At 37.0% G+C, this 15,870-nt stretch overlaps 1 protein-coding gene across 1 annotated transcript in view; it reads left to right on the top strand.

The window, feature by feature from the left end:
• Positions 1-2,571: 2,571 nt before the first annotated feature.
• Positions 2,572-15,870, top strand: part of LOC127852541 (uncharacterized) — a 62,109-nt gene continuing 48,810 nt past the window's right edge. Inside the window, exons 1-9 of the mRNA XM_052386496.1 lie at positions 2,572-2,919; positions 5,075-5,318; positions 5,656-5,759; positions 6,516-6,670; positions 7,442-7,610; positions 7,877-8,092; positions 8,665-8,891; positions 9,385-9,566; positions 9,952-10,128. Of these exons, the coding sequence (XP_052242456.1) occupies positions 2,777-2,919; positions 5,075-5,318; positions 5,656-5,759; positions 6,516-6,670; positions 7,442-7,610; positions 7,877-8,092; positions 8,665-8,891; positions 9,385-9,566; positions 9,952-10,128 (1,617 nt within the window). The 5' untranslated portion in view covers positions 2,572-2,776. The remainder of the gene's footprint in view (positions 2,920-5,074; positions 5,319-5,655; positions 5,760-6,515; positions 6,671-7,441; positions 7,611-7,876; positions 8,093-8,664; positions 8,892-9,384; positions 9,567-9,951; positions 10,129-15,870) is intronic.

Raw genomic sequence — 15,870 nt, 5'->3', positions numbered from 1 at the left:
AGTTTATTGCACACTATATCGCTTACCAATTGCTGAATATTATTCTTATGAATCATAATTCCAGAATGTATTAACTTGTTGTGGTATTGGTGTGTCTCTGGTCATGTCAATATTTGAAATTCGTGTTGCTTCGTAACCGCGCAGCAACCATTCACCTTGCTTTTGAGAAGTCTCAACGTTCGAGCCTTATGCACGATTAATACACTCTGTCCACTGATTGGTGCAGCAGTTATAGCGCCACCCAGAGTATGAAAATATTCAAGTGGCATATTTCGCATCTTAGACATGAAGTCTATAATGACATGAGTGGTGAGAGTAAATCCCGACTCCATTTACTGCGGTTTTAAATCTATTTTCAATCACCCCAATAATTTTCAACTTATGAGCATAGACTGAATGGTTACCAGAAAACAATGAAGATGAAAAGAAGTCAAATTATGCTACAGCATTAACATCCCGTGTCTCTTTCCTACAAAACTGTGACCTTCGGGACCTTTTGATACTCACGGAATAGTCTGCTCATCCTTCATGGTTTGTCGAACTATAAGTTTTATTTGGGTAGGTTCCTGGTAATTAGTTAGATTTGTCCTCTGAATTGAATGTTCACGGCTTATTCTTGTATTGGACACTAGGCGCTTTGACAGAGACCTGTTAACTGTGGCATCTTGAAATAACATTAGGAATGCATAATGTGAACCTTCTTTGACATATATTTATGATTTGTCAGCATAGTCCGAGTTGTCCATTCCTCCCGTAATGGAGTCCTCTGTTGTAGGCTTTGGTGTTTCTACATCTTCTGATCATTTCATGGGACAACTAGCAAAAAGACTGCGGGCAGATCTGGTTCGATAACTTGAAGAGAAACCAGTTCTGTTGGTAGCAGTGAAAAGACTTCTGCTGCTATCTCTTGAATAAAGTGAGTGGCCAAGCATCATATGCAATATTATTTGCGTCAATCCACTATGACTGATGAGCACAAGCATCTGGAATAGGCAGTGCAGCTGTGTACCCTTATGATATCTCAATCAGATTTCTGTTGATGATTTTTCCTGTAGACCGATGATCTGCGTGAATTGTAGAGGATCGTGAAATTTTCAAGAAGCTGTAGACGTCATGTACACTTAGGGACCTTGAAAATAGCTGACAAAAACGTGAGAAGCGGTCCTGTAATTCTTGTTCTTTCATATCAAGACTTTAGTTCAGTACGGTAGCCGAAAATGTCTTGTCAGCCAAATTCACAGCTCTTGAAACTGCTCTTACCTGGATACCTGCTTCATGCATAAGCCCTGGTTCATCAGTTTGATGACTGTATTAGCAGCGCCTTTATCAAATTTCATAATCGTCCTTGCTCGATATTCGGGACATTTCATTTGCCGAATGTCGATGTCAAAGCTGGCTCGACATTCGTCCCAGCTCGATATTCGGGACTTTTGCCGAATGTCGATGTCAGGGCTGGCTCGACATTCGCCCAGCTCGTTATTCCACACTAATGTCGAATGTCGATGTCAGAGCTGGCTTGACATTTGCCCCAGCTCGATATTCGGACTTGTGCCGAATTTCGATGTCAGAGCTGGCTCGACATTAAAACCAGCTCGATATTCGGGACTTTTGCCGGATGTCGATGTCAGAGCTGGCTCGACATACGCCCCAGCTCGATATTTTGGACTAGTGCCGAATGTCGATGTTAGAGCTGGCTCGACATGCGACCCAGCTCGATTTTCAGGACTAGTGCCGAATGTCGCTGTCAGCGCTGGCTCGGCATTCGCCCCAGCCCGATATTCGGGACTATTGCCGAATGTCGATGTCATAGCTTGCTCGATACTCGCCCCAGCCGGATATTCGGGACTTTCGCCGAATGTGGATGTCAGAGCTGGCTCGACATTCGTCCTAGCTCAATATTCAGGACTTTTGCCGAATGTCGATGTCAGAGATGGCTCGACATTCGAACCATCTCGATATTCGAATGTCGAATGTCGATTGTCGATGTCAGTGCCAACTTCACGCACCTTGTTTTTTGTCCGTTTGGTCGTAAGCATTAGTCACACTGCAGCTAATACAGATAAAGATAAGGATGGCGTACTACTAAAAATAAATTTATGACAATGTCCTGCGTTTGTGTAGTTTCTGAAATTTGTTCTTCGTCTGTAAGCTAAACATAAGTGTTCATATGATGCAACCCTTATGTGTTATTAACCTGAGTTTTGAAAATCTGAATTCTGAACATGAACATAAATCTCGGACTAAACCTAATATATTTACATAAGCCAGAATGAACACGCTGAACAACCAGAATATTGTCTTATTTTGTTGCGTTCTCCCATTGCATACTACATAACAACGTCCTCTCAGTGAAAACAACGTGCTTTTGAAACAAGCATGATCTACATACATTAACTAATGGTGTTATTTTGCTTGCGTAATATTGAGACGGAGTATTGATACAACCGTACAAACGTGTGAATTAAGCTTGCCGCTTTCGCCTTACTGTGTATACACAAAAACTGTTCAGCCATGTATTGTGTGCAATATTGACCTTATTAAATTATCTACAATTTAAGTACATACTGATTAAAGGTTCATTAATGCGTGTGAGGCCTGTATGTGAACTTCAATATCGACATTTGGCCTGACTTATCATACTTGCAGTGAACGAAGGAAAATGAACTTGTTAACTATGATTGGACTAAAATGTTCAGTATCATGATAGACGAACAATTTATAGGAGATCGTCCATTAACTAGAACAAACTGTTCTATATGAAGTGGACTGCGCAACAATGAAGTTTGACAACATCACGGTAGTGCTGGGAGAGTTCGGAAAGTATCAGAGGATCCTGTACGTGTGCGTGTGCATCCCGATCATCTTTACAGCTATTCAGGAATTCGCCTCCGTCTTCACTCTCGCCTTGCCGAAGCATAGGTAAGGTTTTAATATTAAACCGCTTTGCTTGAAACTTATGTTTTTTTACTAATAATTGTCATACATGCGGTTTTGAATTGTAATTTAGAAACTTCACAGTGAAAGCACTTATTGTTTCGTTTGTAAAGTGTTTCTAAAGACGTTCTACCTGGAAATGCATTTGCGCTGTAAGACTATGTTGAATTTTACTGTTAGAACCCTTCTTATGTTAGATCAACTGTCCACGAAGCGCTCAAGGTGAGCTATTCGGCGTCCTTCGTCGAGCAGTGTGCGGTGTCAAGATTGCGTCGTCAACTTTTACCTCCTTGCCTATGCCATTCATATTTTTCATCAAAAATTGATGAGACATGGTCAGTATGTGTATCTGGACAATATTTAGGCCAAGGTTTTGGAGGTCACGTGTCTACAACAACTGGGTAACAAAGTGTTTTCTTAGGAACAACTTTGTTAACACTCTAGAGGCCACGTGTTTGACTAAATCTTAATAAAAAAAATTGGTCAACATGTCTCTATGATCATTATCAAGGCCGAATAAAAAATCTAGGTCACGTGCGCCCAAAAGCTTAGTAAAGAGGGTCAAAGGGTTAAAAACAACACTATTGAGGCTATATTTTTATGCAATCTTGATGAAGTAGGGCAAGTATGGTTATCTTGACAGTATTTTAGCCGATATCGAATATGGATCACGTGCGTCAACAAAATGGGTAATCTGTTCGATTATTTGAAAACCTTGTTACCAGTTTAGACGTTTTTGGTCTAATAGTATTTTAAATCTGGCTCTTTTGCGTCAAAAAACTAAGTCGCCATGGCCGATCTTGAAGAAAAAAGCTTTAGTGGCAACATATGTAACTCAGTCCTTATAAAACTTTGACAGAATGTTTATCTAGACCTTTTCTAGTTGTGTATCCTTTGTCTGTCATTGTTAGTCGGTTGATTATTTTATGTCCCTTTCCAAGAAAGTGGCATATAGCAGTCGCACTGTCCATCTCTACGTATCTTCGTCCGTCATACATTTCCAGTCTCAGCCATAAATTTTGCTAAATATTTATGCATTTTAAAAATAACGTTGCAAACATTATAAGACGATGTGTCGGTAGTAGCGACCGTCTCCTTACGTCAAATGTCAAGGTCACTCGTAATGGTTTAAAGTCAAAGTTGGCCATACAACAGATAGAAAATTCCTCTTGAAGCCATAACTTTGCTATTTGTGGAGGGATTTTGAAATAATTTGGCGAAAATGTAGTTTTTACAAGACTAGACGTCGCATATAAAACTTGTTTCCTGAGTTCTCTTGATCATACTTGGCATAAATACGGCTTGTTCGTACTGTAACTTTGTTATCCTTCAAGCTGTATTAAGATATTTACCACAAATTACAACCAACACGAGACGTCATTTTGTGTTTAATAACCACTCTCATACCCCTACGGTTAAGGTCATACTTGGAGGTCAAAAGACACCTTTCGAATTTATCACAGCTAGTAAATTCATGTATCAGCCGTAACTTTGCAATATAGTGATTGTTTTTAAAATAGCTTTACACAAACGCTATTCATTATATGACATTGTGATGCAAGTTGCATTTGCTTGTGACGCATTTTTTGGTTCCTCTAGACACATTCAATCATTCACCTCCCATGTTTGAAGCTCTTATCAGGCCATTTCGTCACCACTTAAGTCCGAGAACTCAGGTCAGCGCTTAAGGGCCGACATGACCCTCTTGCGCTTCCAAAACATTCGAAATGATAACTGAACTCTTTAACACGAGCACATACATTTAAATTAAACCATATTTGTACATGTACAATTATGTACAATTACATGTACGATTTGAAGCATATACATACTTTTTCGTGAGTCTATTTGTCGTCTTCGCCGAAGTGGTCCTTGTTTTAGAAGTAAATGTAATACATTGAATACTTTTCATAAAAGTTCTGCGTACTGCGGTATAAGGTTTCAGGAAAAGAGTTCAACCCAGCCATACATGTCGAAAACAGTGGCCTATTAAACAATCCAAGCAATGCTATTTAATATCTCTAGTTTAGTTGGTATACTGCTTAAAACATACGATGAAACTTTATAATACGTAAATTTCAACACGTTTGTCTATTGTATATATACTAGATTAACAAAATATCCTTTAATGTATTCCTAGATGCACTGTCCCTTCATTGGAAAATGATACATACGAAGTTCAAGGCATTTGGCATGAGATTTTGATCAACAAATCCATTCCTCGGAGCACTGATGATTCACTTGACTACGACGCATGCGCATTGTATATGTCCCATGAAAACACGTCCTTCAACGAACAAGGCGTTCCTTTGAACTCTTCGACAGCGGAATGTGACTCATGGGTATACGACCAGGCAACTTTCAAGAGCACATTCTTCACAAAGGTATTCCAAACTTGAGACTGCAAGTATGAAAAATACGAATTTCACGAAGTATTCACGTAAATTACGAGTCGTTACCCACATGACCAGATGTGATGCATCTTTTGCCAAGGGGCCGTGAATGCGATACATTCTTTATTAAGTTATATATCGACCTAAGGAACTTATATAAACTTGGTGTGAATTCAATATGTTATCGTGAAGTATGTGCGTTTTGTCTAAATGAGAAAAAGTGTGTTAAGGCCTATTCACTATCGTCTTCATTCATTATATTTATTACCATTAACATTTAATACCACAGATGGCACAACTGCAGTCGGAGATGTGTGTTTTTTTATAGATCAACCTGGTTTGCAGCGAGGAATTGGCACGCGCGAATGCTAACACTGCGATGTTTGTCGGGCACTTAATTGGGGCCATCAGCATTGGTCTAGTGGCCGATATGCAAGTAATTTTTACCACGTTACCCAGAACATTAAAGAACTTGTCAATCGACTTAATGCATTATAACAGTATATTTATATAATTTGTGTGAGAACCATATTTTCTAGGACATTTTTTGCTTTCTTATATATATATATTAATAATCAGAGCATAAAAATATAAAAGGCTCCCATATATTCCACAGATAAGAATGTGAACATTCAAGTAATATGTGTTTTCTTCAACTTCTAATAGTTTGCATTGGCCGTTCAAAAGAATTTTAGTGCGTTTCCTTTTTGTTTTTTCGTTGTGGTTTGTACTACACATGTGTTGGAATGTTTGAAATGTTGACAACACGACAACATGACAGAACGCCATTAACCCCCCCCCCCCCCAAACTTACAAATGTATTAATTTTGTATCGACTATATTTGTCATTCTGGTGGGTATGCTTGTCGTTCTTTTGCATTTTCGTGTTCGCCAGATTAAAGGTCGCCTACACAACAAAGTGCCAGAACAGCAAAAATACCTGCCAGAACGATAAAAGAACGCGAAAAAAGGCATAATGGCCGTATCAGCGCCACCCTTTAATCATTTGGCATGTATATTTGTGTACAATCGCCAACCTATCAGAACGATAGGCAAAATCAGCCGCCATAGAAAACGGGGTTGTTTTGGAAATGTGTGTAGTGTCTGAAATAGGCCGGAACATTCGAATTTTAAATTGCTTCAATTATCAATCTGCTGAATATGGTGTTTTGTTAATCTACAATGTAGGTTTGGTCGAAAGAAGGCCTTGGTGGTCTCAATAGTTGTGTTCATCGTGGCGGCGTTCGGGTCGGCGTTCGCTCGCACATATGAAGTGTTCGTATGCTTTCGGTTCCTGCAGGGTGTCGGTACCCTGAGCATGTACACGACACTGTTTGTTATCGGTGAGTGTGCTATGAATTTACCATCTCTATGCATGGGATTGACTTTTTTATGCAATTATTACATATTACGCGTTAATGTCTATGTGGAAAACGATCAACACTATCGTGAAATATTCTTGAAACGTCAAAAGGGTTTTAAATAGATGTTTTTACATAAATGATGTACACAAAATCGACCGATGCCCATCCCTTTTTCGCTATTATAGAATTTTTATTGTTCTGTGTAAAGTAAGCATCCCAATGATTTATTGTTTATTTCTGTAACATATATTTCATTTTATTTAATGGAAATGAAATCGGTGAAATTTGTCTGTTAATGTGTTTGCGCTATGTGTATTCACTTTAGTTCATATAGTTCAATTGAGCTTTTATATTTTACAATATCAAACATTTGCGTTGATAGCTTAAAGATTTATTGCAAAACAGCGATTGTATATAAACATTTTATAGCGTCATATATTATTCGCTACTACTACTGTCAAGGCAAATTGCCAAAATTGGCAGCGAAATCAATATCTGTATTCGATTGATAGTTGCAGTAATTAAAAGTTATGTTTACATAAAAACATAACATAACAACATTAAGTAACTTATCCTCGTCAAAAATTTGCCATACAAAAACCTTAATCGTAATTGCTGATTGTTTTGAATAACATTCTCGTCTGATACCATTTTCCAGACCATTTTTATCACATTGAATCATGCTGGATCCGATTTGGTCCCTTTTTTATCATGAAATATAAACGTCGTCCCCTTTTCCTTAATTTTCAGGTCTGGAGCTGGTCGGTCCCTCGTATCGAGTAGCTGCGGGTATGCTCATCAACTTCTTCTGGAGTGTCGGTCTCTACGTGCTCTGTCTCACGGCATTCCTTGTGCGATCGTACTTCCCACTGCAACTCGCCCTAGCATGTCCGACAGTGATACTCGTTCTACATATATGGTATATCAATAGTATTATTTTGCTCCTGATTATCTACTGTTGGCTGGCTTCTGCTTTACCGTAAAACTTGTTCTTCATACACATATGTACTTACTGATTGTTTTTAAACTTACTGTTATAAGTTTCTTCGCTGACCAGAATATTATGAAAGTGGTGGTGATGATTATGATAATGATGTCGTCACGACGAAAATGGTCTTAAGCAGACGTCTTTGTGTCTCCAAAATGACATACTCAACTAAAATAAAGCACCATTCTTTTGTGTAGGCTGGTACCAGAGTCTCCTCGATGGTTGATGTCTAAAGGACGTTACCAGGAAGCCAATCAAATTCTACAAAAGTGTGCCAAGGTCAATGGCGTCACCTTACCCGATTATCTCATAGACTACGACATCGATGACGTCACTAAAACCTCACAAAGCGTGCTGAAGATGTTCACGGTCCCTCGATTACTTTTAAGGACGCTGATTATTTACTTCAACTGGTAAGGGGCCAAAGGATAGTTATACTATACTAGTTATCCTGATTTAACTTGCAAAGATAAAATCTCCAGTAAAAGGATGTATAATTGCAAAAATAGGGCACAAAAGGAATGAAATAAGACACGTTGGCGGAAAAATGTAGAACAAATAGTAGATATAGAATCGGTTGAAGTTCTGCGAGGTAAAAGGTTTGCGCTTCGGATTTACTCAAACTCCAAGCAGCACTTTATGCTTCGCATGGGCAATACATGCCTTTGAAATATATGTCATCAGTTCAGACCAACAGAAGTAAAATACCATGTGCACATGACCTTTTTAAATGTACATGTACACATTTTTTTAGATTCGATATGTAACAAGAAACTATTAAGACACTTTTCAGCTAAATATGCCAGTTACTGATTCGAATAAATGGTAGTTTATAAATAAATATGCACGCATGACAAGATTTGGCACCCACGATCGCTCGTGCAAACACGCAATTCTTCTTGATCAGAGTATGTAGTTACGACATATATTACATGAGTTTTATGTGACTTTGGTACTTAAGAAAACGGGACATAATTGACTTCAGGATTGTCGTCAATATGGTATATTACGGTCTCACCCTCAACGTTGGCGATCTTAGCGGGGACATCTACGTGAACTTCGCCATCAACAGCACTATGGAGTTAGGCGCCTACATCATGTGTCTCCTGCTACTCAACAGGGTTGGATGCAGGTGGCTGCACGCCAGCACAATGATTCTCGGAGGGGCCTCATGTCTGTCCACGATATTTTCTACCCTCTATGCTCCGCCTGGTAAATATTGTATTGTCGTTTTTGTATATGCAAAGGTATATTATGGTATTCAACTTCTAGTAATAAAGGGACAAAACCTAAAAATAAATTTTAATACGTCTGTCTGTCCGTACATCATGCGTTATCTTAACACTATCTACATAATCATTGTATTATAATTTATCTTAATATTCAATCTGTTACACTAATTATTGTGTGCAAATTATTAGACTAATTTCTACTTTGTATTGTAATTTGATGTAGTTTCCTTCAGTTGCCTTGAAATAGTTTGAACAAAGAATAATCGGAATTCTATAAGTATGTATTTGATTTTACCTTATCGACAGGAACGAAGTTTAAACCCTTCTCCATTCAATTAATACAGATCCAATAAGACAAAAAAGTCTTGAAATGTGGTCAACACATTTCAGAATGAGATCGTTTATACTTGATGTATTTTGAAGAGTCTTCGCTGGACAGAGTTAATATTTAATGAGAAGTGAATCTTTTATAGAACACGCGTGGATCACTGTGGTTCTTGCAAATGTAGGCAAGTTTGGCATCTCGGCTTCATTCGCGATCATCTACTTCTGGTCGGCGGAACTGTTCCCGACTCTGGTGCGCAACTCTGGCATGGGTTCGAGCTCCATGGTCGGCATCGTGGGGACCATCCTGTCCCCATATACAATGGAGCTGGTGGGTTGATTATTCTGTAGACATATACAAATATCAAAACGTCTATATTGTTGCAATAAGTAGGATTATTTACTCGGCGAAGCATTCGACTTGCTAATTGCAAGGTGCGTACGTTATTGAGATCGACGTATGCGGCTACGATCATTGACTCGTACCAATTGTTTCGCATTATATTTAAGATGATTGTGAAAAGTTGATTACTCTATTCGTTTAAAAAAACGACCGTCTGTTCGTCGTTTATTTTGTTAAGTAATCATACATATCAGATAACGATGACAAAAATATATCTTAAAAATTATTACAAAAAAATAAATAAATTCATTTTTCTAATAACGTAAAAATAAAAGTCATAAATGTGGTCATTCCGGAACGATAATGATTCCAGGGCAAAGTTATTCCTGGAAATTTCGGGAAGGCTCTTCCGCTTATCATATTTGGAGGTCTCTCCTTAGCTGCCGGTCTTCTTAGTTTGCTTCTTCCGGAAACGAAAGGAGCTGTCCTTCCGGAATCAGTGAGGGACGCGGAGAAATTCGGAAGACCAAGCAAGAAAGCGCCGACTTCATAAATAAGATTAGCTGTCATTGTCATGTACAAAATATTTCATGCAACATTAAATGTAATAGGAATTTAAAATGTTATCCGATGCTGATATACAAATGTGCATTGCGCATTTTTAAGAGACGCGAGTAAACATTTTAAGATATTAGTCCTCAAACGGTGTATCACCATAGGTCAATCGTCAGGTCACTGTGTTTGAAAATGTAAGAAGACGTTAAGGCTAAAAAGCGCAAGAGAAATTATCATAAAACTTAATATACCATTGATTCTATACGTGTACCCTTTGTAGATTGTTTAGCTAACCATTATTCATCCGTTGGGCTGTAACTCGTTTTGCAAAAGACCTGAATAGTACATAAGATGTTGTCATGAAATCGAGCAAATGCCATGCCAATTACCGTATATGTCCAATGGATGGTAAGCAAAGAGCAAAGTGATATGCGATGATATGAAATAGTCATATAAAGCATTTAACTGAGTATATATATAAAAAGATATGCAGCATGGGGCGTTGGTGCTTCACGAATGGTAAAATCGACTGCACCAAGTAATCGCTTCTTTGAATGATTATGTGACCAAATTAGTTTAACCCATTTATGCCTAGCGTCTAGAAAAAAGGCCTTGGCAAGCAGCGTAGACCCAGATGAGACGCCGCATGATGCGGCGTCTCATCAGGGTCTTCGCTGTTTGCTTAAAGCAATTTCTGTAAGAAATATTATTTATATAGAAATAAGTATACTAGACATCCCTTATTTTGGAAATAAATTGATCCAATTTATAAGGATAGGAGAGTCCACTAGGCATAAATGGGTTAACCAAGTAATAGCTTCTTTGAATCATTGTTTGACCCATTTAGTTTAAGGATGGGTGATACGGGTTGATCAGGTCAAGGTTGCAAACGTGTTGGTGCTTAACGCATCGGTACAATCCACGTAAATTTTCACCGACGGACAGACAGGGGCAATCATTTATTTTTGCTCGTTTTATATATCCCAACCGACTTGGCTTATTATGCCTAACACGTGTGCTAGTAACATATTTACGCAAATACACGGTTAAGATAAGTAATATGTGTTGAAAATTACATAGTATCTTTTCAAATACTTATTTGAATAAGTTCAAAAACTATTAAATTAAATTATTCAATAATACATTAGCTTGTATTTAACGAGCTTGCTTGATAATTAACTGTTAATATAATTTTGTTTAAAAAAAGTTGTGTTTTAAAATAACCTCAATAAAAAGATACAACGTGCATAGCCGCTATTTGATTAAATAATGAGATACTCTTAGACAGTTTGATTTTTAACATAAGCGCACTCAGCTTTAAATGATATTAAGTCAGAACTGTAGAGACTTTAGATAGATATAGAGAATACTAGGTTAGCGTTGAATACAGAGATGTTTATGTTGCGAGGCCTAGAACGCTGGGAGCGCGAACCTTGGCGAGCGCTTTCTGTGTTCGAGCCGAGCAACATAAACTTTTCTGTATTCAACGCTAATCCTAGTATTCTATTTATCCCATTTGATTTTTTTCAACGTGACATTTAACATTAATAGATCTAATAACCTTAACAATAATATTAATACAGTCTTAAAAGCGCTTAAAATCTAACAAATGTTACCATGAGTAGTGATATACATGTATTTGTTCTAATACGCAAAATAGTCTTTAAAAAATTCACACACAAACTGAAAAACAAGTAAAAATATCACCATATGCCTCGATTTAATATTACGCAGTGTGCGGATTGTAACACATTACGACCGCGAAAAGAAGATTTTACTTTACTATAATGCATTTTATTTTTGAAAGAAAATGATCAAAATCCAATATGGCGGCGATTGCTCCTGACAAAATGATGTCGATGTCAACATACATGTACACCATCGACGACCTAGTTCTGGCTGCCATAACTTTAAATGTCGCTTTTTATGATTTTTGACTGGCGCGACTTTGTACAGGTCTGTCAATACTATATAAACTGTACGCTGAAGTTTCTTTAGCTATCGACGACCTTGACAATTTTGACGAGTAAACAGACAATTGCAGCGACTGACACTTTATTTGACTTAATATACAAGGCAATACGTTTTCCGACTTTGGACGACGAATTTAAGGACGCGCAGACTGTGTTTTTTATATAATGTTATGGGTATGCCGTGTGTGATCCGATGCATCAATGGCGCCCATGTTTAAATCATTTCCCCGAGAACAGGGAACGACAAAAGTACAAACAAAAACCAAAACACGTTAGAACTAGTATCTTACCTTTAATTATCCTTTAAAATCCATCTAATAATCCATTTAACTCAATAATTGACGATTTTGCATCTAGGGTCTTTAATAATTATTTTAGCATAGTTAAATAAAGACCCTTATGCCATCCTATCACTACATTCAAATGAGTTTATGAACTCAATAAACTTTCTTGTTCGTCACACGCTACGTCATGTACTCTACATTACTGCTGTTCAAATGAACCGGAGCAGTGTATCAAATAATAGCCGTTGATAAACTCGGTTGCATTTGCAGATTTCTGCATACAAACATAATTATGTTTAAACTTGCACAATGTTTTATTTATCTATGGTAAATGCCCTTATTGTACAAGAACATAATTTAATATATAAATACACAAAGAATGGAAAACATTTCAGTGCACAACAGATAAATGAGTGGATAATACCCGTGTACAAAATGGGACGTTCCCAATTCCAGTGTGGTGCTATTTTTACCACCTTATACTTTACACAGCTCTATGCCTAACGTGAATTAAATAGGAAGGCAAACATTGCAGATTATTTATGAATTGTGCGATATGTGTATGGCTTGTTGTACATTCCTAATTTTTAAGTTAAATGTCAAAAGTATATGCATAGATTATAAACAATGCACATTGTACGAAATAAGGAAAATGTGCTCAATTGACAATTCAGATATGTCAATATACAGTACACGTAGAAAACATGTGAAATAAGTCCCGTTTATAATAAATCGTCAAAAAAATGGGGAAAATGACGCAATAAGTATGTCATTTTATGACGCCATTAATCAGCTGATTCATTATACGGATGGCGAAAAATAATGTCATATGACTAGATTGAAAGGTTGAAGGTCGTATAATTTTGAAGCTTAAGTTTACTCGACTTTGTCTCTTATGAAAAAATCATTCAGTGGTAAAGTAAAAAGTAGTCCGTGCACGCGACAGGTATATCCCACAAGGTGGAATACAGGCTAGTATATTCCATAAGGTGTTATACCGTCAATGTCGCGTTGAAAATGGGATAAATTCGATCAAAGTTATGTTTTTAATAAGACTGGACAGAAATATTGTACCAGAAAATGCATGGTTATGTGAGGTATGATATGTATGGTTTGATTGTATTGCTTGAATTCAGACATTTTTATTTATATAAGGTTAGTTGTTTCTTCAAATATGGTTTATTGAGCCTTATCTATCTTTTTCTAAAAGGATACATTCGAATAAATAGTGGCATTCATTACCCTATACGTTTGTACAATTCGTCAAGCGGGATACAGTACCAAGTATTTTTAATCCAAACTTTTGAATTATCAATAAATGTTATTATGCTAGATGAGTCAATGCAGATTGTTTTCTTTTTTCTGAATGCAAGTCGGCACACAGGTGGTTTTAATGTCATCATTCAATGTCATTGTTTAATGACAATCCCTTTTCACAAAAAAATGTCAAATATATTTGTCATATTACCCTTACCATTAAAGAGATACAACCATCCAGATGTTCATCGACATAGGATTTTTTATCAAAGACAAAAGGGCATTTGTTTACTAGCTTTGTAGCTCATCCTTTCATTCCTAGCATTGACACGTTGTTTTTTAATTTTTCCAGCAGTGTGCGTGTTGAGATTCTCAAACCCTAAATAATCGTCTTAAAAAAGGTCATTATTGCTTTATGATCAATTAACTATTAATGTATACAGGAAAATACTTCCGCAAACAAATTGGTACGCAATTCCAGACCTTGATGACCTTGATAAAATTACAGAAAAATAACTCAAGCAATAGTATTAGCCGCGATGCAAAGTATTCGGAATAAAAATGGGACGATACGCCAGAAAAACGTCTCGTGGATGAACAAAAATATTAGAAAGTTAATAAAACAACGACATATATTGCACAGACTATCAAAAATAAATAAATACCTTACACGCTTTGGTCACAATCAAAACATGCTCGCAACACTGTTCCTATGGAAAATTAATAACAAAAGAAATAAGAATATAATTCACAACTAGTAAATGTGATAAGTTTCAATGCCTTCGCTTTCACACAAATAGATCATGGTTCGAGTAAGCTAATGCTTTACTCAACAACAAAACCTGTGCTTACCTTCCAACTTACCACCAACGACCAAGTTTTAACATCGAACAATGATAAGTATCGTTTAGTAATACACGATTAAAATGGTCGTAAAGATGACATTTTATGCCTTCACACTATCCAGTTACAGGCTCGTCTCTTTCTAATCTTCACAGGATGATAAGAATGCGATATATGTTGGCAACAAGCAAAATCACCCGGGCCTGATCCTTTCAATAAAATATTAATTTGCAACCGACTGTCTGTTTTCTCACCGAACTCTTAGCTTCATCGTACTATACAACCAAGAGGAAAGACGCGAATTTCAATCCTTTCTTCCACAGTGTTTGTTTTACCTTTCCCAACCTTCACACCATCCACCAATCTCACTTCTTAATTGCCCAGAAAAATGATCTTTTCCTGTCAATCAGATTTGTTTTCAATGGCGTCTCTACTATCAATCACCTTACTTTTTAACACGATATCGCAGCAGCTATATTTGAAGGCAAGGATCAAAGATGTCAGCGCCATCTTTTGCATCATTCTAAGCCTTCGATATAGTTTCGCAACAAGGGTTAAAAACAAATCTCGATCAGCATTGAAGAAGCACTTTTTAGTTTGTTTGTCATTATATTGAATCGAACAACGGGCTGTTTATCGGAGATCATCTTAAACTTGGTCATTCAGGTGTCCCACAGGGATCGATTACATCTCCATTAAACAATCTCCGCCCCTCGAATCCTTTAAAGATTGTTTGCTTAAACATAAAATTCACACAGCTACAGTATACAACGTAGGCACCAGATATAAATTCATCTTGCTGGCCAGAGTTGTCCAAGTGTGTATTTCCTTATATAATTACGTTCACAAAAGATTCATAAAAGCCTCTCCTCACTGTACATGTGGTAAAATCGAGCGTATCGTTCATCTCTTTTTTCAGTTTTCTATAAACATGTATGACACTATTCGCGTCATCTTCTTCTCTGACTTGCCATGTCCGTTGACAACAACAAATTTTTCAAGGGTGATGATCGTCTAAGCATTGCTCAAAATTAAAAAATTATTTCAAGAGTTCACATGCTTATTGCTGCCATAAACGATTTAATACATAGTATATGCATACCACTCCAGTGATCCGATTAGACGGCGTTGTATTTTTCTGTTGAATCAAAATATTTTTGGATGTAAAAAGTTTGTCACAATAGTGTCTTTACTTTATACGAATCATACAAAAAAATGACCAGTTGGTGATATTTGGACACATTATTCTCTTGCTGAACAATGCACGCACATTGTTTTTATTAGCGTTTTCACACAATCGAATGTGTTATGTTTTATGTAAACTTGCGAATAACTAACTTAATTTTATAACAATGAGGTGTATCCAATGATATGCAATAG

The sequence above is a fragment of the Dreissena polymorpha genome, chromosome 12, assembly GCF_020536995.1.
Source record: "Dreissena polymorpha isolate Duluth1 chromosome 12, UMN_Dpol_1.0, whole genome shotgun sequence".
NCBI classification, from domain to species: domain Eukaryota; kingdom Metazoa; phylum Mollusca; class Bivalvia; order Myida; family Dreissenidae; genus Dreissena; species Dreissena polymorpha.
Note: the sequence above shows the minus strand (reverse complement) of the source record. Positions and strands in the feature narration are given on the sequence as shown.